This window comes from Galleria mellonella, unplaced genomic scaffold, assembly GCF_026898425.1.
Source record: "Galleria mellonella isolate WM207_F2 unplaced genomic scaffold, CSIRO_AGI_GalMel_v1 utg44, whole genome shotgun sequence".
NCBI classification, from domain to species: Eukaryota; Metazoa; Arthropoda; class Insecta; order Lepidoptera; family Pyralidae; genus Galleria; species Galleria mellonella.
The window spans coordinates 1633974-1659099 of record NW_026442100.1 but is presented as its reverse complement, the minus strand read 5'-3'; the positions used below and the strand labels follow the sequence as shown (position 1 = coordinate 1659099).

Below are 25126 nucleotides of genomic sequence, written 5' to 3'. Positions count from 1 at the left end.
TTTATTATTGGATTTTGTAACTAATCTAATAACTAAATAATAAATTGTTGCTATTATTGTCGGTATATTAAATAAATATTAACAAAATATTATGTCTTTAGTTGTTGCAGAAAATATAATCAATCAACCCCAAAATTCATCACAACAAGAAATATATCAGGAACACGACAGTTATAAAAGTTTTGAAAGTGTAAGTATTGATAGTATCGATACTAAAACCAGTAACTCCTATGAACTTGAACCAGAAAATAGGGAAAAAGAAACAACATATGTCAGTCTATCGGATATTGAATTGGAAATAGTTGAAAGTCCAAACAAATCAATAGAACCTTCACCAGAAAGAGATGAAGACGCAATTAAGAAAGATTACAAATCTCGTTTTAAAATGGCAAAAGAATTCTTTCAATCACTGGAAGAAATTAGAGATGTAAAAAAACCTATAAAATTAAATGAATGTCAACAAATACAGCAAAATAAATCATCGGAATCTCCCGAAACAAAACGAACGCAAAAAAGAATTAAGAAAATAAAAAAATCACATTCTATGCCTTCATCTGAAATTGCAAAAATATGGAATGAAATGCAAGAAAATGAAAATAATGACTGTAGTAGTAAGCTAACAAAAATATCAGAGAAATTTAATGTAGATGGTTTATTCAGTGATGTTGTGAGTGGAAAATTAAGTAGGCAAGGTAGTTTGAGAGGTATAGCACATAAAAAGGCAGTGCTAGAAGCTTTCAGATCTATGGAGAACATTTCAGATCGGACAATAAGCCCTTACGAAATGGCAATGTCTGAGACTAACAATGTAACAAACGAAAATCAAATCAAAAGCGCGCAGACTTATTTGAGTGAATACCCTTATTTGCCAACAACTGATCCATCAAAATCCCAGTCGAGGCTGGATGCTAAAGCATCTGGCCTTATTACCTTAAAAGAACTGATGAACAAAAAGCCTAGAAGAAACAGCGTGCCAGATTTAAGGTTAAACACATCTTTTACTGCTGATCTATAAAAAAAAGCAATATGTAATTTTATTTAAAATTTAAAAGTAACAGTATTTACTAGTACCTAATGTAAGTTGATACTCAGAATAACTCTATTTCTATTATGTATATTTTTAATAACATTTTCTTTTTCTATTATCATTTCATTATATTTTATGCTAGCATCATCAACCATGTAACTGAATAATTGTCATAATATTTTTTAACTAGAATAATTCTACACATGTACAATAATGTACAGATACTGAATCTAATTTTATACTTAAGCTAATCATAAATTTAACTATTTATTCATCATTAAAATAATTGATTTATCTTATTGCACTTTCATTTACAAATTCCATCTCTGCTTGTAAGTTCCCCAGATTGAGTCAGAGATTGTTAAATGCAATGAGCGGTGGCTTATCTGTCATACTCGTGAACATATGATACTTGGAGTGAATGGTATGATCAAGATTCCGACTGTAAACTTTTCCATTTCTTATTTATTTTACATTTAAACATATAAATACATTTATAGTTCTACTACTTTATGATAAAAAAAAAACTATAGAATGACTAGCACATAAATAACTATAATATTACTAAACTACTACGCATTTACTATACTATTACAATTTATAAATCCTTACTAATATTATAAATGTAAAAGTGAGTTTGTTTGTTACCTCTTAGTATTTTGAATGGTTTAACCAATTACCAGTACATAGACTGAATTTTTTTTTTTATGGATTTAGATGGAATGGTAACACCGCCTGCGCTAACGGGATACGCTGGCGGAGCTCCAGTGAAGAGTGATAGATGAGAACGAAAACAGGCCAGTTAGATTATAAGATTTTGTATTCTATAACAGATTCTATTCTACCCATACGTCTTAGTCGTCCATAACTACAATAGATTGACTCAAAACCCAAAATGGATGTGCCGTGACATTAAATATCTCATACGCTTCAATATGACCGCATACAAACGTTTTGTTCGCCGCCCACCCGCTTCTTATTCGGTTACTAGTCTTGACATGCTATTCAAGAGCAGGGTCAATGCAGTTCGTTGCCCTGAATCATAGATAAAAAAAAAACTGAGGTTGACATTCCTATACAAGTCACTATGACTGTTTCAACAGAAACTAATGTGTAAAGATGATCAAGCTTCATTGGAATTATAACAGAAACATTCTCTAAATGAAATTAGTATAATATATAGAAATATTTAATTTAAATAACTATTTTTTTTTATTTTTATCTACTGCTATTTTTTTTAATGTCATCCATTAATGAATGGTAACCCCGCCTACGCTAACAGTATACGCTGGTGGGGCATCAGTGAGGGATGATAGGTGAGAATAAAAGAGCAAATCAACTGTTTTGCTCTGTTATTCCTTTATTATATTTTTATTACACCCCATCGTGATGAATACGCTTGGAATTCAGCACAATGGTTTCCACAGAGGGACCACGTGGAAGTCGACTTGATAGAGTATATTACTAGTAATGGGGCGGGGAAAGGGATTGTTAGTGATCGAGTCTGAGAATCCCATTACTAGCAATATACCCAACCAGGTCGACCTCCTCGCGGTTCCCCTTGAAACTATCATGGTTAATTCCTGATGAATTCATCATGACGGGCTAACTGGCTTGTTTTCATTCTCGTCTATCATTACCCTTCACTTGTGCTCCGCCAGCGTATCCCGTTAGCGCAGGCGGGGTTACTATACCATTTACACCCATAAAAAAAAAACTAGTATTGGGGCTAGTAGTCCGCATTACTTACAATACCTCCCCTCTACCCCCATTTGGATTTTTTAATGGATGATAATTGAATGGTAAGGCAGGCAGGAGCCTGCGTAAAAGGTGACGTTTAAACTAAGTCAGTCTATTGTGACGAATACAACAAGAATTGATGACGATGGTTTCCAGAGGGAACCGTGTGGAGGTCGATCTAACAGGGTATATTGCTAGTAATAGCGATTAACGTCTCCATTACTACCAATTCAGGACATTTTTATTAAAGTTTGAAAAATTATAATTGACATTGATGCTCCTTTCCACTTTGAGTTTGCTGGAAGAAAACAAAAAAAAAATATATATATATATATATATATATATATATATATATATATATACATATATATTATACAAGAAAGAAGAAGAGGTCTCTATTAGAGTGTATGCCGGCTTAGCTCGCCTTTGTAAATGTACAAATTTTACAATGTACAAATTGTAAATGTACAATGTTTGTGATTACCTACGTCATATTCTGTCAACTCGTCAATTCGTGTACAATAAAGAATTAAATAAAAAAAAAAGTTTTATATCGCAATAGTGTGAGTGAAGTTGAATATTTTTGTGTAATAAATTATTCATTAAAAATGTATGAATAAATAGTAGTATTAATAATAAACTCGAAGAGTACGAAACAAACTCGTTGTTAGGATCCATTTTTTTTTGTTTCGCTTGCTTTTTCTAAACCATGGTAAGAATTTTGATACGGATTTTACTGTCATTTGGATATTTGATGACATTCAATGATTTGTAATCAAACCACCAAAAAAATATCACGTTTCGTTAGCTTCAAAAGAAAGTAAGTACCAATTATACAATTATTCTTTACTACGCGATTTATAAACACGCGTACACTTACATAATAGAGAAGGAATAATATCCTACTATTACTACGCAGACCAAATTGAATTAAAACAGATTTTTATTTCGAGATTTTCTTCTTAAATCGATTTTATGGGAAAAAGGGTTAAAAAAATTAAACTACAAAACATTGTTACATACAAAATTTAATAAAAATAAATAATTGCAACTATTTATACTAATTTTAATAATACAATTATCTTTGTTAATTTCTGGATTGCAATACAATTTGTTCTAGATAGATCTTCCAATAGCAGTACAAGCAGTTATAGTACAAGCTCTGCTAAGCTAGGACTAGACGGCACTATGTAAATGAATGAATGAATGAAACAGTATGACATATGGATAGTTATAATTATTTTACTAACATTATAAATATAAAATTAATATTGTAACAAATATTGTTAATTCACAATAACATACACATGTACGTATTATGAATACTTGATAAGCTTCGCCATATTATTCTATTTATTGTTTATTAATTGAAAATTCCATACAAGTATTAAGAATCAACGCTATCAATACAATAAATTGAAAGCTGGTAAAAACACAGACTATTTTTATCAGTATACGCTGACAGGACACCAACGTAGGACGATATGTGAGAATGAAATTAGGTCAATTAGGCACAATTCACAACGACGGTTTTAGGGGGAGGGCTTATGGAGGTCGACCTGATGGGTTATATTCCTAGCTTACTAAGAATATACCCTACATGGGGGTTTCTAGTCCTCATTGCTAAAAATCCTCTCCCCCTCCCCCCATTGACGATCTGACTATTGAGGATATAATATATGACGTACGTCAATATATGACATATAGATTTTTTGATTTCTCGCAAAATTACACATTTTTAAAACTTATAAATGCTGTATGCAAATACGTATCTCAACTAGGTTAGCACTAACAATAAATGAAAATGAAGTAAATTTAAATTTATACTAAATTTAAATTTACTTAATATAAAGTATGGAGGTTTAAAAACTTAATATGTTCATCTACTTTTGACGTTGACTGTACACAAGGTTAGCCATAGTTGGTAGTAACAAGGCGAGACCCAATGACAGATTTATAATACTAACAATTTGCCACTAAAAGTCAAAATCTGAATATATTTCTTCAACGTCTCTTATGATAACGACCGTGGCTGGTATGGAAATATTCAAAATTATTACGTGATTTAAAATTTACTTTTTAGGGAAACATTCGCCTTTGTGAATACTATAACAAGGTTTGAATTTAATATACTCTTTTTTTAGATATAGGAAGCAAACCAGCATGAGGCTCACCTGGTAAGTGATTACCGGCGCCCATAGATATTCGCAGCATCAGAGGAATTACAGGCGTGTTTTCGCCCCATTAAGAAGGAATATGGTCTTTACGACTAACCCTGTATAAAAGATAAATTGTGACTAATTACCGTGGCATAGAGTTCACAATTCACTTTATATGTATTTGAACGTAAGTTGATGCGGCATCCGCTCGCCTCCACTGCAACCACGCGGCCACTTGAGGGTCTGACCGATCACCTCTAGCCTCCAGTTGTTGGTAGTATGCCTCTCTTATTATTCTAAAGGCATCAACGCTTCTGTATGGCAGTTTTGTTACAGGATCTATGTAGCGAGCTGGCTTCCTGAAATTGTATTAATTAACAGCGTTCATAAGTTTAACTTATCGAAACATCAAAATTCATTACAAATAAAAAAAAAATTTACAATTTTCAATGTTACTGATCGATTATTTAAAATTTTCCTCACTAACGAACTAAAACGTTAAACATGTAATAATATCCATATTAAGCTGCTAGTGAAAATTTAAATTTTGACAGCAATATTGTGTTTAAAAAACCGTAGCAAAATATGGAATGAGTGGAAATTTTTTAGTTTTTTATTTATATGCAATATATCGTCATAGTCGTAGAATACTGACGGATCTGACAAAGATTACATATAAAGATCCGTCAATATTCTACGTCTATGACGAAATTTCCGTGTGGTCCCGGCATAGATTAGGCAACCACTTCGTAAAAGGCGATTCAGGGAGGGCAAGGGATGGGCAGCAGCATCCCTTTTAAAACATCTCCAAAGCCTAACTGGAGTTGCCAATCCGTCTGCCAAGCGTGACAACTACTGGCAAAACCCCCTAAGGCTTATGCTCAGCAGTGGACGTTTAACGGCTGATATAATAATGCTTATCTATAGAATGGAATTGAACATTAAATTCAAAGAAAAATTAATCAACAAATAAAAAATTCAAACTTCCAATACCAAGTTTAAAGCTGTTACAAAATTCTCAATTATTTATTCAACATTAGCAGATAAATTGTGATTAACATTATATTTTGTGTACAATAAAGAATAAAGAATGATATCAGAGACTACATACTTAGTAACAGCACAGAGTAGATCCCGCCGTCTCTTTGGTCGCGACTTCGGGAAACAAGCTTTGAACGCTATATCCTTTATGTCGTTCTCGAACGATATCAATGTGCGCTCGTGGTATTTGATATTTTTGGTCTGCTCTTTCTGGGGTTTCTCGTCTTTACTGTAACATTAAAGGAAATAATTTGTTTAACATATTATATAAGCATGTGTCACATACATGTGCTACTTTATCCGAGCAGTAAATATTATCCATTTTTCTAATCTTCGTGTATAATATAGTATATCTTATATATATATTTGTTATTTATATATATTTATTTGATTATTATATGTAAATTTTAGTATGTATATATAAATTATTACTAGTACCGCATTCAAGTATCCTGACACTTCCCTAAGCTTGACTGGGAGAGAATGCTTTTAGCATTAAGTCCACCTTTTACACATACATGTACTAATGAATAAATAAATAAATTAAATGCCCATAAATAAAATAAATAAATCATAGTATGACTATCAGGATAGAAATTAATGAAAACTTAAATAAACAAATAATCAGCCCGACCATAAACTATCTGGCTGATGCCCAATAGTAGATTTGTAATAAAAAATCGATCGATTTAATAAAATGAAAAATTCGATATTTTACTAATTTCATTTCGAAAATGTTTCTCTGATAATTACAATAAAGTTTACCTTTTCATTAAATTATATTGAAACAGACTACAATCGCCTGAATCTCTAGAATACCCTAAATTATGGGATAGCATAATAGAAGCAATCATTTCGTGGAATGTATTCCATCATTTCACGGAATATATTCCAATCCAATTTAACAATCTCCAGGATTAAGTAAAGACAGAATTAAAGAGAGAGAGAGTGAATATACTTTATTTGCTAGAAACATATCTTCTGCAATAATATTATAAAGAAGAAATATATCTTTGTTTGCTTCTTTGCAATGGATAAAATCAAAAGCTACTCAACCGATTTTAAAAATCCTTTCATCTATCGAAAGCAGAAAGCTACATCAGTGAGTAACTTAGGCTACATATTAGTTTAGAAAAATCTTTCTACCCATGCGAAGTCAAGAAGGATATTTATCATTACTAACTCCAAAATAGCTCAATCGATTTGAATTAAATTTAATATTAATACAGATTAAAATATATATTGTTTACTCCAACTTGAGTAACTTATATAAATAAACAGAAATAATTATATACCTTTTAAATTTCTGGACGTCAACTTCCTCGTCAGGGCCTGTGACTTCTACATCTATTTTTGTATCCGTATCCATCTTCTCTATTTTCTCTTCGATTGTTTCAGTCTTTGGTTCTGTCATTGTTACATTTGTACTGCTTCCTTCCCCTGTTGACATTACCACTACAATAAAAAAAAAAAACTTTACAATAAACTCAGTCTTTTTACTACTTGAAAATGCGATTGTAATCTTGCTTGCATGGATAAACGGATTGATCTTTCATTGATGTGTTTTTTATTTCTTTAATGGAGTGGTAGAACCTATCTACGCTGGCGGGACACCAGTGAGGATTGATAGGTCAGCTAGCCCCTTGTGACGAATTTATCAGAAAAAACCGCGGGCAAAATATAGTACAGAGATAATTTTAGATTACATTTATATTTTTTTATTTTTTTTTTTATACCACTGAGGTGGCAAAGAAGCATACGCCCCACCTGATGGTAGGTGGTTACCGTAGCCTATGAACACCTGCAATACCAGAAGTATTACGCGTGCGTTGCCGACCCTGAAGAAACCTCTTTACCCCCCTTTTGAAGAACCCCACACTGTAGGCTTTTGGGAAAACATCGTCAGGGAGCTCATTCCATAACCTGAGTGTTCGTGGGAGGAAATAACTCTGAAACCGCGCTGTACGCAACCATTGAGGCTGTAGGATATAAGATGAACTCCCTGTCGATGGCGAAATCCTACAAAACCGATTTAATACGTGGACATAATATACACATAATAGAACACATAAAATACATTATCAAATTAAAAACTCCTTACCATCTTCATTTTTTATCACATCACTCAGCGTGATATCTTCCGTACTAGGTACAGTGGGTTTCTCTTCTGTCACTTCTTCTATTAATGGCACAGCAAAGGAGTGATATCTGTAATAAAGGACGAATAAAAATTAAGAAGATCATGAAGGTATAACATGTCAATTCATAAAAATGGCTACGGTAACCACTTACCATCAGATGGGCCGTATGCTTGTTTGCCACCTCAGTGGTATAAATAAAAAAATTCTTTATATTATAATGTATAAATAATATACACTTCTATATATATATATATATATATATATATATATATATATATATATATATATATATATAAAGAAGCGACGATTTAAAAAATATTGCATATCAATAAATTTATATATAATTATATAAATATTCCTTTATAAAAAAAACCTGCAATATCTCGGATGTTACGGGTCATGGGCGGCCGTAGTCATTTGCCATCAGGTGAACCATAATATGCTTGTTTGTTTTGTATTATAAAACACCCTTACCTAATAACCGGTCCGGTAATCGTTTTCTTTGTAGGTCTAATTTTCTTCCTCTCCATTTCAATTTGTTCAAATCTCTCTGACAAAAAAAAAAAACAAAAATACTGATGAATATACCTAACAATACTTTTAGTGTGAAATTATTTGATGAAATTTCTTAATAATTTAATGTCGTTTCAATTATTTTCATCCTACGCCTTTATAGGAGTTTGATAGCTTGAAGCACCATGTCAGTTTCAAAGTCTAAATTTTTTTTTCATATGTAAAGAAGGGTATTTTTTTAACGGTATATGCAGGCAGGACACGAGTGAGGGATGCTAGGTGAGAAAAAAAAATAAGAATGAATCAACAGGTCGTATTATGATAAATTCACTTATAATACATACTTATAACACGATAGTTACCAGGGGGAACCATGAGGAGTTTAACTTGACATGCTGTATTGCTAGCAATGAGGCTACTAATTCCCATTATGAACAATCCCTTCTCTCCTTTCCCCAAAGAAAAAGCGTTCAAATTCACTACTCAATCGTTTCCTTATACACTATTTTTTCCATCACCAAATACAAAAAATATCTATTAATTTACCTAAGCTTTTTAAATTTTCTTTTTCTGTTTCAAGTGCCTCTTCCAACAATTCCTCTTGTGTTGGCCATTTTTCTTCTACTTTCTTTGGTTTTTTCTTCTTCAACTCTGATCTTATCTTTATCCGCTGTTGTGTTTCTGCTGATTTTACTGCTGTGCTTTGTCTGATGGATTTTCGTTCTGAAATAAAACATCAAATGTAAGGGTTTGTAATATCCTAGCTATATTCCTTAGCTTCTCCTATGGTTGTAAAAACATGTCGAATAACCTATATCCTTTCTCAAGAAAGAAACTGTCAAATGTAAAAAGAATTTTTCAAAACCAACTGATAGTCCCAGAAATTGGCACATTCCAACAAAAAAAAACATTTTATTATATTAGTATACATTAGTATTCTTATTCCTCTCATTCACCAATTTCCTTTACACATTTCCAACATTCCCTTCCTTTTTTCCTCAATCCTTTCCTCCATAGCGTAGGTGACGGAAACCACCAACAAATGCATTCCCAAAGAGGGTTGATGTCAGGCCGGTCGTAAAACTAAAAACCAAATCTTTTTGTAACATGGATAAAATCATATTACACCAACCCCAAATGATTGGGATAAGGGTAGGAAGATGATGATTAGTAATTTTATTCTTTATGTTATAAGTTTATGTGTTTACAAGAGTAATGAAAAATTGTTAATACAAAAGTTGACAGTTGCCTGTACCTGATGTAGATGTGTCAAGTGTTGTTATTTTTTCTGATTTTTCAGTCTTTTCTTCTTTAGGCTTTGGTTCTTTTGTTTTCCTTCCAACTGGTTTTTTAGGTTTTTCCGATTTCTTTTTTCTGTTGGGATCCTAGAAAAGAAAATATCATAAATATAAAATCCAGCTACTATAATTAAAATAAATAGATATAAAATATTTTATGGTAAATATACTATATAATTACATTAATAACAATTTTAGGACTATTAGGTGTTTATATGATTTCTATTTATTTAACTATTACATTACATAAGTAGTACAAGTAAATAAAAAAGCTGGATTATAAAAGAATGACTAAAACATTTTACAAATTATATAAATATAAAGAAGTACAATATAAAGTTTGTGTCAAGAGCTAGGGAAACAGTAATAACTACATATAACAATTTTCTTCATCTCCAAAGGTTTACTGGAAAAGATTTAGATTTTTAGAGAATTCCCATTGGCGAAAATGAAAGAGTTCTATTTTTTTTAAGGACTTTTTCATTCTTTAGGTATTTTACTGAACTAGGTGTTATTTTGAGAATTCCAAGTATGGACAAAATGACAGTCTAAAATTGATGATTAATATGGAGGGTTGTTGAACTTCTTTTAATAATAATAGTAGTCAATCTTCTAATAAATACTAATGGTAGTGGAATTAAACAAAATAATTCTAATCAAATAATCAGATTTTTTGATATATATCAGCCCTATCAGACCCTGATTTCTCAGATAAGATTTTATCTACTTCTCCTACTTACAGAAAGTGTTTTAATAGGCATCAATAATTTACAATGAGTTTTAGAACATTTGGCACTCACTTGTTAGTGCCTACCACAATGGGAGATAGAAGTGACATATTTGTATAATTTTATCTTTAGTACATTAATTATAATGACTATTTTTCAGATTTTTTGTTTTCCCCATGATGACAATAAAGAATAAAACAGCATGTTAATAGAAAATCATAGACAACCTTATAAACATTTGCATTTGTTTTCCTCTTCTCCTTGGATTCTGCCTCTTGATCAGAGTGGGGCTCGTCATCTTCATCTATATCAAAATCTGAATCCACAACATCATCTTGTTCTTTTTCTTGTCTGAAATAAAAACATCATCAATTAACAAATGTTTTAAAATATAAACAAATAAAATGTTTACAATTTTAAAAATTCAATAAAAACTGTAAACATTCTCAATATTTCCTTCGTTGAATAGCTACAGTTCCACTTAAATTCGATGATAAATAATATAAAAATTTAATGAATCTGAGCTTCAATTCCTAAGAGAAACTCTAAATATAGCTTTTTTTACAGCTTGCTGAGCGACTTTTAATTGGAGCTAGTTATGATTGGCTAAGAAAAGATTGGCTATATAGTCCGGGTAGGCTTCTTTTATTTCCTGTGGTGTCGTAAGAGGCGACTAAGGGAACTTAATTGTCGAGGGTTGGGCAACAGCAGTCCTCTTAAAATATCACCAAAACCTAAATGCAACTGCTAAGCTGCCAGCCAAGCGTGGTAACTACTGACAAAGCCCACCCAAGGAGGAGGCCTATATTCAGCAGTGGGCAATTAACGACTGATATAATAATGAATGCAGACAATAGCTAAATCACTTGGAATATTTATAATTGATGGCCATAATTTGTCCAAGTAACTGCAGTTGATAGACATATTACTTTTAGTTTACTAACGTTATAAAAATTGTTCACTATCACAATATTTTCATATTACTCACATGTAATCTCTGTCTTCTTCGACGTCCTGGAACCCACCGTAAGTTGTTTTATAGAATTCATCTTCTTCCTCTTCATCAAGCAATTTGGCCATGCGATTGCCAGCATTCGAGCGACGTTCTCTTTGAGCCATATTTTTATTTATATCTCTCAACACTTTTACAACAAAATTTGTAAATAATGTATATGGAATATTTAAAATAATATAATGTGAAAACACAAAAACATCGAGAAACGGGAGAAATAAGAACAAGCAAAAATTACTCTAATCTACTCTGTGTCACTTAGAGCAATTCACTTAACATCGATATATCGAGTTTACTCGATATATAGACGAATTGAGTTGATTCGATATAATAGCTTTGATTTTTTTACGATATATTTATAAAAACATGGATTCGATTAAAAAACTAACTGTAACTAATAATTACCATAAAAACAGTAGTATATATTAATATTATTTAATGATTTCATTATACAGGTAGTGACATCTGTGTGTGAGTAGTTAAGAGATACGCGTAACAACGGCAGTAATTATTTTTGCGGTGGGTTATTTTGACCTGGTCGTATTATACTTATTAAAAAAAATATTAATTTATTACGGTTACGGTATATAGATTCTGTGGATTTAAAGTCATTATAATATTTTTTTGTGAATTGTATTCGATATTAAAACATATTAGGAATGTGATTTCATTGTCCTATTGCTAGTAATATTAGATCCCCGTCCATACAATTCCCTTAATAAAAATAACTTGTTTAATTCGTCATGAGAGACCAAATGACCTGACTTCATCATATTATCATTATATCAGCCTTTAACTGTCCATTGCTAAATATAAACTTCACAGGCGGATTGTTTACCCCTGGCTTTAAAGATTTTATAAAAAGGGCGCTGCTGCTCATCTCTCTCAATCGGCTCTTACGACACTCACGGGAAAGGCAGAGGTGGCCTATTCTATGCCGGGACCACAGGATCAACCTTCATTATGACTTATTTCACTCATTATACCATCCGACGTATATCGATAGCGCGGGTGGCTCACCATTCAATCATTGCTAATTTAAAAAATTAGCGATACATTAATAATATTGATGCTGACATACGAAGTTTTATCGAATAAATATAAAAATATTAATAAATTTTTAAACAGACACCCCTAGTGTCAATGTCAGAAAAAAAAGAAGAGAATACATGCACTGCTAATAAAACACATGTGTATGATATCAATGCAACCAGTTAATTGTGTTTGAAAATTTTACTGTATAAAATAGCAAAATCTTTTATATTTACTCACTAATATAGAGATTTGTATCAAAAATTCTTTATAAGTAGTTGTTTGATACTATAAATAGTCATTTATTTGTTCGTGGTTGTGCTCTTTAATGGTTGCATAGAATAATTTTTAATATCTTTAATGTGAAAGTAGTGTTAATTCTTAAATTAAAAAACAATAGTAACAGAGTGGGGGAAGGAATTGTTAGTAATGGGAAGGTTAATCCCCATTGCTATCAATGTACCCTTTCAGGTCGACCTCCACGTGGTTCCCCCTGGAAATCATCGTGGTTAATTTTATTTGAATTCTGGATTGGATGCGCTAATTGATCTGCTTTTATCCTCATCAGACATCTATCACTGGTGCCCCGCCAGTTTATACCGTTAGCACAGGAAGCATTACCACTCCATTATCATCTATTAACAAAAGCACAATACACTATTTATACTAAGCGCCTTCTTTCAAAACGTACCAAATCTTTACTTGTTACCTAATAAAGTTTTAAGTTGTGGGGGGAGGGGTTCGGAAAGAAATTTTTAGTAATAAGGTTTAACACCGCCATTGCTAACAATATATTCTTATCAGGTCTACCTCTATACGGTCCACCCTGAAAACCACCGTTAGTTTTTTTTTTATGCAACTTAGCTAAAATAAAAACATCATCAATTAGAAATATTTTAAAATATGAACAAATAAAATGTTTACAATTTTTTTTTATACAACTTAATGGAAACAAGTGTCGTCACCTACAGTCGCCCATAGACATAAGCAGTACCATGGACATAACAGAGTATACTGTTTCGCCCATGATACCCCCATGCCTTGCCATTCCTGATGATTCAGGTGTTATTCTGTAAATTCACTGACATATCCTACCCTTCAAATCGAAAGACAGCCATGCAAACACAACTGCTTCACGGTAGAAACACGAATGAGACAGAGGTGCCGTGTCGTTTGCTCGGGCACCTCTATTATAAAATATTATCTGTGCCATCATGGTTAATTCTTGTTCTTAGGTTAATTTCTAATAATTTCGTCACAATGTCTTACTTGTATTGGCATTGACAGGGTTACCATTATATTATTATGCATAAAAAACTAACAACCATTATGGTAGCTATTTCAAGAGTACCTCAAAAATTGTGATGGTATATATTTGAATAAAAGATAAAATTATTTTGTGCGATTTATTCAATTATAACAGTTATTATAATAAGACTTTATTTCAGTCATCTTTAGTTGTTCTCAATAAAACTGTTTCCTATTAGGTTTTTTGTTGCCTTTTGTTACACAGATTTTGGATTATAGCCACATCTAAGGCAAGCTAAAATAATACTTGTCACCATAGTAATAATTCTCATTATAACTTGCTTTAAATGCTCAAGAGTAAAATTAATATTTATTTATAGTTAAATGTTTTAGTATAGTCGCTTTCATGTGATTTTACATTTAAACTTCTTAAAACATTTAGTATGTCTCTACTATTTTTGAATTAAGTACCATATATAATATAATAATTTGATTATTATAGTTTGAACATAAAACCACAAGAAAATATCTACGTTGTGAGTAGATCAAGAAGCATTATAACCAAATGAATATTGCAATATTTTTGAAGCCAAAATTATTAAGACCTTTTCCGTTAGTGAGATAGCAGACTTAACACGTTTAGACTTTAATTAAGGCTTGCGTAGACGATATACCTACTATCTTTGGCGTACGTATTTATAGGTAATATGTATGTAATTAACTAACAGTACGCTTATAACCTGATGTAAGATTAAACACATCAAAAGAGCATGCTACACTGCACATGTTTGTGACCTTAAGTATTTTATAGTAACTCGCTAAAGAAAGGGGAGTTGTTTTCTTTCTTGCTTACACTTCGGGACTACGTCTGTCAAAGTCAATATTGACTTCAATTTTGTGTTCACTTTACAAATTTTCATTTGGATATACAGTTCTTGAAACGGATGTAGGTAAAAAGTGTTGTATCCGTAGTATAGTTAATTATAGTGTGGCATAATGACAGATTTATTTACTTTATAAAACACAATTATATTATAACCCCTCCCCCCTCATAGTTACAAAAACTTAAAATTTCTACAAATCTATTTTAACTCCTACACACTGTTTTGACACTTTTTTCAAATTGAAAATTTAGTAGAAGTGAAAGAGACAAAACAGTTCTATAGCTAACATAGGTTTATGAGAGGTTGACATTTTTATAAATAAGGGAGTCATTTATAACATGTTTACTGTTTAAATAGGATTTGCTTACGTGGAGAGCGTAAGGGCCTGATAGACTCCTTATAGACTCCAAACGTAGTGAGGTCAATTCGGATTGACTACGAAAATTTTAAAGCTAATATAAATAATTATTTCATTTATTGTGGTAAGAAATACCGTTAAGAAAATGAAATATGCTCGGTGAAATACATATCGAGTGTTATATTCAACACAACTGTAATAGTCGATAAAATTAACAATATGATTCTGGCTATGATTATGTTTTTCAAATGGGTACAATATATATTTTGCATATTAAGGGAGTGACCACTTTAGAAAATGTATAATAAATCCATTGTTCTTTTCGTCTTATTTTTTTTAATATTCAATTTGAGTGTGTTTGACCACAATCTAAGCTAATCCCAAGTAACAATGTGCATTAATTGTGGTTTCATTAATTCAAGCATAGTTCTAAATATATCATACTCATTCCACGGATACAACACCTATCATTGAGTATACAAGATGACATTCACTGTTAAAACTAACTAAAAGTAACGTAACTAAAGATCACATATATTTTTGTTAATACTACAACAGAAAAAAAAATTATGGTTGTTTTAAATAAATAAAAATAATGTCTAATTAATAACAATATGATGTTGGAATGTTACGTGTTTGTTTTGTGATACTTAATAACATTAAAAATACTCTCAGTTAAATGTATTATTAATTACACAATAATTATTATAAGATAGACTCTCTCAAACACTCATCCTTAAAGGAGCAGCACTATAGAACAAAAAATTAAAACATAACACAATTAGTATATACAAAAAACACATTTCTACAAACATCAATTTAAAATTGTAAAATTGAAAATAATTATGTACTTATTTAATAGGTATTTTGTGAGTCAATTTGTTAAAAATAATTTTAATAGGTACAAACATGACACAATAAACTTACAATTCTGTAATAAAACTTATAAGATGCCATATGTGAGATTGAAAAATTTTATTATCAGACAGAATCAGTATCTTTCTGGTTTACAAGCTGGTAGAATCTTTTTTATAAGTTATTCTTGGCAGTAGATTACCAATGCTGTTTGTTGTTATTTACGTCGTAACAAGATGGCGCCACATTCGCAGACGCCACCTTTGCTATAAAAGCTACACTATTCACATTTAGCAAATTTTTCAACCTCAAATTTAAGCTAATGACTTGTAAAAAAGTTTTAAGGATAAAATATATTGTTTCAATAATTTAAGTACTATAAAGAGCCTTATGTAATACAATATATAGTTTGCATAACAAAAATGTTGCTAGGTATATTCTAAAATTTATATAAATGTAACTGATAGTTATACAGAATTTCATAAACACCGCGTTACGTTTATTCTCAGCGCAATAAAATTTATAAAAGAGCAACAGAATATTTTCCTACAATTATATTGCATCGAAATCATGATCGAGATAAAGTTTTTTTATAAGAATATGGCAACATTATTAACTTTAACGAAATATGAACATGTTTCTATACAAGTGGTAAACGAGTCCATATCTAAATATGCTTAAGTTGAATTAAAACGTCAAATATACAAGCGAAATGTCATTTAACAGATAAAGAATTATGTTGTAATTACCGTTCCAGATATGGTAATATAATGCAAAAATCATGGAGAATCATTTGCGAATTTCTACAAAGATCTCAAATTTCCACTGTGTCGCTTTTTGCGCGTACATTAAAGAACGTTTGCACGTAGTATATCAGATTATAATGCACAGTATATATTTTAAAAAACATGTATTTATTTGTACAAAATGTTTATGTTTGTACTGTATGTGTGTGACTAATAAAATAAAGATGGATTAATTTGTCACTTGTACAGAAGGGCAGTGCTACTCGCGCCATCTTACACATCTCATAATTACATTAAACTATCATTAAATTCAATATCGTTTAGATTAATTTAACTACATTCATTTCTATCATTCGTTTATAATATTCATTCTCTATTGGAGCACAGTATAGTTGTGACATTGTTATTTTGAGCAATTTCAAATCAAAGTTGCTCCTTTGACAAAAGACCATAGCCAAAATCATGTTTATTACATTAATTGTAGTCGCCTATAGATTTACAAAGCCTTTTTGCGGACTTGGCCCCAAGAAATTTGCACTACCTGTGCTCCAATTTAAAATAGTAAGAATAAATTCCAAAATTATATATTACAATAACAACTATAAATAAACAAATAGAAAACATTGTGATAATTACTAAAAAAAACCATAAAACTTTTAAAACGAATTGAACATTCATTATATTAGCTATTAATAGTATAAATCAATTAATTAGTAAATGATGATTATATGGAATATTTTTGGTGATTCAAATATCAATAATATCAAAATTAAAATATGATTTAACTACACTCATAAAATTCAAATTGTAAATTAAATATAACACTCAACTAAAATAATAACATATACTATGAACATTGACAAGTATCAAGAACAGGTGACAAACATTCGTGGTTCCATTTTCTAAAAATGATACGGAACCGCCAAATCTCTTACTGAGTCCTACTTAGCCTAAGTATTGATTAAAAGTAAAAATAGTGAAACAGTGAGTAGTTATATAGTAAAACATCACTACTTTATATTATTATATTATTGTATATTATATACAGGAATGTATTCGTGCAGTTGTGAATAAATAATTGATTACTTCAAAAAGGCGTCCATTTTGTAATATCAAACAACAAATAAAAGTGTCCACACAATCACACCAATTACAACATTTTATATCTACTATAATAAATAATATAATTAGAAACTAATTCTGGTAGATAAATTAAACATAGAGAATTAATAAAACTTTAAAAGAAGAATCTACTGCATTATTAAGTCGATGTTACATCACTAGTAATAAGACTTGTCTATGGCTGGATCTAGACTTTAAACAGTTTATTCTACATTGTGGTCAGTAGAACTATGGTACAAAAATACTATAAAAAAGTAACCCAGATTCATCTTCTATATGCTATCGTGGCCATAAACAAATACAAATGTTTTTGTAAAAATTCATTGGGCATAAATACAAAGATGTTAAATCGGAGCGATTGTATTTGATATTGCACTAAAATTCTTTATAATATATTGACTTTATATGATTAATACTTAAACAATATTTAAATAGATTGGAAAATAAGTAAACGTTAGTAATAAATCTAATATCATACGCCTTATTTAAGTAATCATAGTAGAAAAAAATACTAGTGTATAGAGAAAATTATAGAAGATGCCATGAAAGTATACTGAATAAAAATGGTACAATACTTAAGCCCTCAGTATTGTACTATTTTTGTTCACTCACACATTTCTCTAGACCTTTCACACAGTATTCGTTTATTCCCTGATCTGATGAGGTAGATCCTACTGTTTTATGTACAATAAGGTTCATACAATATTATTCAGACCATACACATGATAAATGATAATAAATATTATATTTCTTCAAAAAAAAAAAAAATTGTTATTAAACAATTTAATATAATTGTTCAATTGATTGATATAGCAGAAATACAAAACGCTTATTTTCCTACCCTGTGTTATAAAGAACCAGGCAAGGAATATGTGGGAGGCACCACTTAGAACACCCAGATCCAAGCCAATTCAGAAAAGTTTATGTCCATAATTTGCCCGACCGGGAATCGAACCTTGGACCTCATTTACGCAATACAAAATGCCCATCACGCCACAGAGGTCGTCAATGCAATCCAAATGGATTTGCGAAAACTCCAAGTTTAATCTATTGAATATATTTGGCGAATAGGTATACAGAGTTATTCTCAAAACAGTGACGTGTGAAAGAGTATTTTATCCATGGCATCTTTCTATACTTACAGTACTTAAATATAAATAAGTACAGTAGTGAAACACATACGAGTAAATCATATTTATGATTATTCTGATTCTTGCAACCCTGTGAATTCTAATCCTGTAATATAGTCAATAAGACCGTTTTCCAACTACCAAGTATGTACTAGTTTTTTTTTTTTTTTTTTAAATTGTATAATGTTGTTGACAAAAATGAAAAACCTCTAAAAATCTTGATGTAATAGATATAATCGATGAGTTGATTTACTGAGGCAAATTATTATCAATCTGTATTGTAATAAATAAAAAATCTAACTACTTTCTATAAATTTACAGATCTCAGAACATACCTACTGGGTTGATTCTGAAATGTCATTCTCTCTCAACCTGTCTCTACAATTCTCTAATTTTGTAGATAGAAAGAATAAAATTTAAAAGTATTATATACTTAGTCCTTAAGCCGTGTGGTCTCGGCGTAGAATGGATTCCTTTCTTTCCAGTGATTGTGATGGGGCAGCAGCGTCTCTCTTAGAATATCACCAAAGCCTATCTGCGGTTGCCAAACAATCTGCCAATAGTTACAACTATTGACAAAATCCCCCTTAATAGTGGAGGCCTATATCCAGCAGTGGAGAGTTAACGGCTGACATGACGATGATATACTTAGTGGGACAAATTCTGAACCTACATTCTCAAATTATCGCTATTTTTAAATGGAAAACAACATTTCTGAATCGAACCACTAGCACCCTAAAATACGACCAACTTAATATTTTATTATTTTGTTATTCGCGCAAATACCGTGAATCGAAACTTATGCAAATTTAAGCGCGTACTTATGAATGTGACGTCATTGGCGATAAGAACAGCTATTAAAATACGATGAAATAACAGAATACTACTTAAACGCAGTTGGTAAATTATTATAATGAGTAGTTGGAAAACGACAAGATTCAATTACAATACACTAAGAGAGATCTTAAATTCAAATCTCGAAGTAAAACATTTTGAGCTACGGGTACATTTCTAATGAGTTATTTATTATCGTAAATTACTCTAATGTATAATTATGTACATTGTTCCAAAAATCCTGTGAACATGTGCAAGTGATGCCTAAAATCGTATTTTTTTTAGTCGAAAATTTGGTAGTCGCACATTTGGCACGTTTTTTATTGAGCGGTAAATGTACCAAATGATAATGCAAGCTATATAAGACTTTACGTATCTTACAAATAAAGCAACAATTGTTTGACAATCGAACAGAAAACACAACAAAAAAAAATACTATCACAATTAAAAAAAAATCTATAATAATAATTTTTAAGAAACCTAAAAATAGTTTATTAATAAATTATAATTTATAAAATCCATAGACAATATGATTAAATTTTTAAACAACACCAGCCTTTGTCTATGACTACATTGGTTAATGTAATCATACTGTCTATGAAACAATGAATTCGTGCACTTTATTGTAAAGTGAACTACGTAATAATAATTCGTCATGTTTTTTTTTTGTTGTTTCCTATTTTTTTTTCTAATAACAGCCAGCCGTTAGGATCTTAATCTGTACCAAGTGAAGTGTCTGTATAGAAGAAATTTTATATTGCTACCAATAGCTATTCCTATGAATAATGTATATTGAAATACTAGTAACTCTGATAAAGTTATTTTAATAGTGTAGTCATATTAGCAACATGCTAAATGGCTGTCAAATTTTAAACATAAGGCATATTTGAATTTCTAAATGATATTCAAAGTGCAGTCGCACTAATATCGAACACCATATCTACGATTTCTTCGATTCGGAGCAGAAACATGATAATGGTGCTCCCTCTCTTTAAATAAATTGTTAAAAAACTCATATACAACGAGATGGCAGTATTATATTTCTCCTTCTCCACCTACAAGCGTCTTGCGTATGACTAGGTGTGCGACCCATCCACATAAACTTTTATTCGTTATGTAACCTACATATTTATTTTTTTAAAATCTTTTAGTACTCTCCAATATTATACAAGATACTTCGTAGCAGAATTTCATACTTTAAACCATTTAGACCGTACATCAACTATCAATTAGTGTTAGGATTTATTTTATTAATGTTTTATCGTGTTATGGCTGCAACATTTCAAAGATCAATTAGAAATATTTTATGCCATATGTTTAAAATATTACAGCTCTTTCAGATGTAACTTACTGTAACAGCCCTTTCAAGAAATAAACGTTGATGCTTAGTACTAGTTGATAAAATAATTATCAATAGATGAAATATTTAAGTTAACTTGTTAAGTGAACTTAAACACCTACGTCACAAGACTAAGACAACTGTTACATAAAAATATAAATAAGTTTTGATATCTTAGTTGCATTATCATAGGAAATGTAAATTTATGTTTGCTACAGTTTTAATAACCCTATTGTGCTTTCAATTTGATATTATCTGATAATGTATCAGTTTTAATTGAACTTTATCGGATAGATATTAAAGTAAATTATTGATTGCAATTCTAATTTGAAATTTTCAATACGTGAAATAGGCGTCAAAATATTTCAATTAAAACACAATAAATTTCACATACACCGCGTTAGGTAATAACGTAAGATTATTTTCAATAAAATGCACTAAAATTCTTTTACAGCTTAGATACATTAAAAGGGCATATTTAACGATAAAAAAAAAAATGTTGAGACGCGACAAAAATAAGCAGCTATTTTGACACTTCCCATTTCAGCTCAATTTAGTTGACTTCCAGATGTTGGTGAGATAAATTTGTGGTTTTAAAGGTAGTAATCAGATTGTCAGTAGACCCATGAGACGGGCACCCACTGGGGAGTGGAGCGGAGTCTAGCTAGAGCCGCTTCCAGTTGCGCCAGTGTGTCATCTATATCATTGTTGACGATCGTCAGGTCGAAGTAGTGGCCGTATGTTCGTCGAAGCTGTTCCGACTCCCGAACTAGCACTTCTAGGGAGCCGTCATACTGTAGAAAAAAAAAGTAAACAATTAAAAATTATTTAAGTAGCCACTTTATTTTTTATATTTTATAAACTGAGACGTTTGATATATGTATTTATATATTTACAACACAGGGGGCAAACAAGCATGCGGCTCACCCGATGGCAAGTGACTACCGCCGCCCGTAATCACCCACAACACAAACGGCATTGCAGGTAGGGGGGAAAGGGATTGTTAGTAATAGAGACTGAGAATCCTATTATACCTATACCCAACCAGGTCGACCTCCTCGCGATTCTCCCAAACTATCATGGTTAATTCCTGATGAATTCATCATGATGGGCTAACTATCTGTTTTCATTCTCATATATATTCTTCACTGGTGCTCCGCCAGCGTATCTCGTTAGCTCAGGCGGGGTTACCATACCATTTTCACCAATCCAAAAAAAAAATGGCATTGCAGGTATGCTGCCGGCTTTTTAAAAAGGAATGTGCTCTTTTCTTGAAGGTTATGTTATCGTATCGGTTCGGAAATACTGCTGCTAGAAGTTAAATCCAAAGATTTTTTTTTTATACAACTTAGAATGGTAAACAAGCTGACGGCCCACCTGATGGAAAGTGGCAACCGTCGCCTATAGACATGAGCAGTACCATGAATCTAACAGAGTATACTGTTTCGCACTTGATACCCCCCATGCGTTGCCATTCCTGAGGACTCAGGTGTTATTCTTCTGTACCCAGTAAATTCACAAAAAAAAATTAAAAGCTAATACTGTGTAAGTAAACTCACATCGGCGACATTATTGAGCGGCGGTGCAGCTATGAACACGACGTACGGCGCGAACTCTGAAGTCCGCAGAATCTTGAGCGCTTGCGGCTCCACGTCCAAGATGGCGATGCGTCGCTCCGAATGTATACGCCTGATTGTCTCCAGTTTCGTGCCGTACATTGCGTCCTCGTGTGTACCTGTTATGACAAATTGGAATTTTTATTATAATTATATTACAAAATAGAATTTATGTCAAAATTCTCAATCTATTTGAATGAAGTTTTGGTATATTATGATTTATTTTCAATTAATATGGTTGCATAGGCAAAATCGATTGCTTGATTACCTCTGTCCCATTCGTGTTTCAACCGTGAAGCAATTGTGTTTGCATGGCTGTATTTCGGTTTGAAGGGTGGGATATGGCGTGAATTTACTGGGTACAGAGGAATAACACCTGAGTCCTCAGGAATGGCGACGCATGGGGGGTATCATGGGTGAAACACTATACTCTGTTATGTCCATGGTACTGCTCATGTCTATAGGCGACGGTTACCACTTTCCATCAGGTGGACCGTCAGCTTGTTTGCCATTCTAAGTTGTATAAAAAAATGTAATACAAATAGAACGTACAAATAGAAAAGTAAGTACTTAGTAAGATTTTGAAAAGAAACTTATATTTTCGATCCCTCAATAACTTCAGTATAAATCAGTAAATTGTAATTATTTCAATGTTACCATATTCTAAATATTCGTTGGCAGCGATATCCGCCATCATTTCCTCGTGGGAGACGAAATAGTAGTGTCTGCCATTCTCTTCATCCGTCCTCGGGGGCCGCGTAGTGTCTGAAATTAACAATTATGATTAATTTTTACCGTAGTATTATAATGTTGGTTAAAAAAAAAATATAATGATAATAACTGAATTAAAAAAGTCACTCATATTATTTTTCGTCGATGACTTGGCAGCGTATAGTAGGGTTGCCAGATGCAAATTTAAATTTTTTTTAAATGTCACATTTTTTTAAATTTCCAGGACTTTTACTCAATTACACACTTGTATTTTCAATACGTTTTGCTATTCATTATAAAATGAACAAAGAAAAATTTTTTTTATTTATTTTTAACTTATTTTACCTTTTCCTTCTCTTATATGGTAGACAATATTGGGGTGGTCTACATACGCATATGCATTTAATAAAAATACAAAACTACCATAAGGTAGTTATGTATTTTATTAAATTCACAAGAGTGGCAGTTTTATTTAGATAGATAGATTTTTATTCAGTTATTATTATGGTTATACAACATAACAAAAACAAAAAAAAAAACTCACGTGGTATCGGGTAGGCGTATTGGTCAGGGTGTCGCGCGATGAGCGTGTTTTTGATATGGCGACGACCCACACCGTGAGCACCTAACAGCACTATCGTTTTTCTTTGAAACGCTGAAAATGAGAGAATAAATTAATGAGATATTAGATTTCACTCACAGATTTACTTACATACTTTCATGACCATTCTCTCATGAAAATATAACGACTGACTGGAACAAAATTTGCTCTACCTTCAATATTTTATGTATATTGTAAAAAAGTTTTTATGTTTATAAGTAAGGTTTTGAATGTTATTTTATGTACAAAGCAAAGCAAGTGAATAAAATTGATAAATTCTTTATCAATAACTATAAGTTTTAAAGGCCAGCATAACTTTTTGATTGAAGGAAACCAAATTGATAAAATGATATTACGTGAATATTACGTAGTGAAATATTTGCTTTTGTGCGTGAGTGTCGTAGGAGACGACTAAGGGAACTTAATAGTCGAGGAATGTACAGCAGAGTCCTTCTTGAAATACCATCAAAAGCCTAACTCCAGTTACCAACTCACTTGCTAAGTGTGGCAACTACTGACAATACCCTCCCCCACCACTATGTGAGAGGCATATATTCAGCATTGGACAGTTAACTTAATTGGACAGTTTAAATCAATCAGTCAGAGTAACTAAATATTAAATAAAAGTTTTATTTAATATTTAGTTTGATAACTTTAAATTAAAGATAAAAATACTGACATGGCAATTTAACGACCTCTTCATATGTGACGACATCTAGTTGGTCGAAGACTGCGTTGTGCTTCGCTAGATACTTGTCTTTAGACTGCTTTTTCTTGCGTCCAAATATTGAACAGTTCACTGAAACAAACAATTGTCCATAAGAATAATTGGTAACATATTAGGAAACACTTTTCTATAATATAGCTTGTATTTCATATTTTATTAAAACTTCAATATTTATTATCATGCTGATGTATACTTAAATTATGAATTTATATGCCTTTATTATAAACGATTATTAAAAAATACATCGATACATCCATGCATATA

At 31.4% G+C, this 25126-nt stretch overlaps 3 protein-coding genes across 13 annotated transcripts in view; 1 reads left to right on the top strand and 2 right to left on the bottom strand.

Annotated features, from left to right (window-relative positions):
• Positions 1 to 1322, top strand: part of LOC113518673 (uncharacterized) — a 54330-nt gene extending 53008 nt beyond the window's left edge. For all 4 annotated transcript variants that reach the window (XM_031908124.2, XM_031908053.2, XM_031908099.2 and 1 more), the window contains one exon: positions 102 to 1322. In XM_031908124.2, the coding sequence (XP_031763984.2) occupies positions 102 to 1015 (914 nt within the window). In that variant the 3' untranslated portion in view covers positions 1016 to 1322. The remainder of the gene's footprint in view (positions 1 to 101) is intronic.
• A 2455-nt stretch (positions 1323 to 3777) lies between these two features.
• On the bottom strand, positions 3778 to 11915 carry LOC113518866 (vacuolar protein sorting-associated protein 72 homolog). 3 transcript variants are annotated; one of them, XM_052898463.1, is made up of 9 exons: positions 11636 to 11915; positions 10875 to 10998; positions 9871 to 10006; positions 9168 to 9344; positions 8583 to 8658; positions 8069 to 8175; positions 7263 to 7422; positions 6038 to 6196; positions 3778 to 5285 (listed from the first exon to the last, which is right to left on the bottom strand). In XM_052898463.1, exons 1-9 carry the CDS (start codon positions 11764 to 11766, stop codon positions 5093 to 5095), a joined length of 1263 nt encoding a protein of 420 aa, XP_052754423.1. In that variant the 5' UTR covers positions 11767 to 11915; the 3' UTR covers positions 3778 to 5092. The 3 variants fall into 3 exon arrangements, with proteins under 3 accessions (XP_052754423.1, XP_052754425.1, XP_052754424.1); XM_052898465.1 differs by having other exon boundaries at positions 7263 to 7407; XM_052898464.1 differs by having other exon boundaries at positions 9877 to 10006.
• A 2168-nt stretch (positions 11916 to 14083) lies between these two features.
• LOC113518776 (peripheral plasma membrane protein CASK) overlaps positions 14084 to 25126 on the bottom strand; it is a 294948-nt gene continuing 283905 nt past the window's right edge. For all 6 annotated transcript variants that reach the window (XM_026903758.3, XM_026903759.3, XM_052898542.1 and 3 more), the window contains 5 exons: positions 24815 to 24934; positions 24079 to 24189; positions 23481 to 23588; positions 22767 to 22942; positions 14084 to 22001 (listed from right to left, as the gene is read on the bottom strand). In XM_026903758.3, the coding sequence (XP_026759559.1) occupies positions 21822 to 22001; positions 22767 to 22942; positions 23481 to 23588; positions 24079 to 24189; positions 24815 to 24934 (695 nt within the window). In that variant the 3' untranslated portion in view covers positions 14084 to 21821. The remainder of the gene's footprint in view (positions 22002 to 22766; positions 22943 to 23480; positions 23589 to 24078; positions 24190 to 24814; positions 24935 to 25126) is intronic.

Excerpts from the sequence above, each read along its gene's own strand:
- LOC113518866 (XM_052898463.1), bottom strand. The coding sequence starts at position 11,766 with ATGGCTCAAAGAGAACGTCGCTCGAATGCTGGCAATCGCATGGCCAAA. Across the intron at positions 9,345-9,870 it reads CACATCTACATCAGGTACAG|AACGAAAATCCATCAGACAA; the intron begins GCAACTGTCAAC and ends GTTTTATTTCAG. Across the intron at positions 6,197-7,262 it reads GACGTCCAGAAATTTAAAAG|TAAAGACGAGAAACCCCAGA; the intron begins GTATATAATTAT and ends TTAATGTTACAG.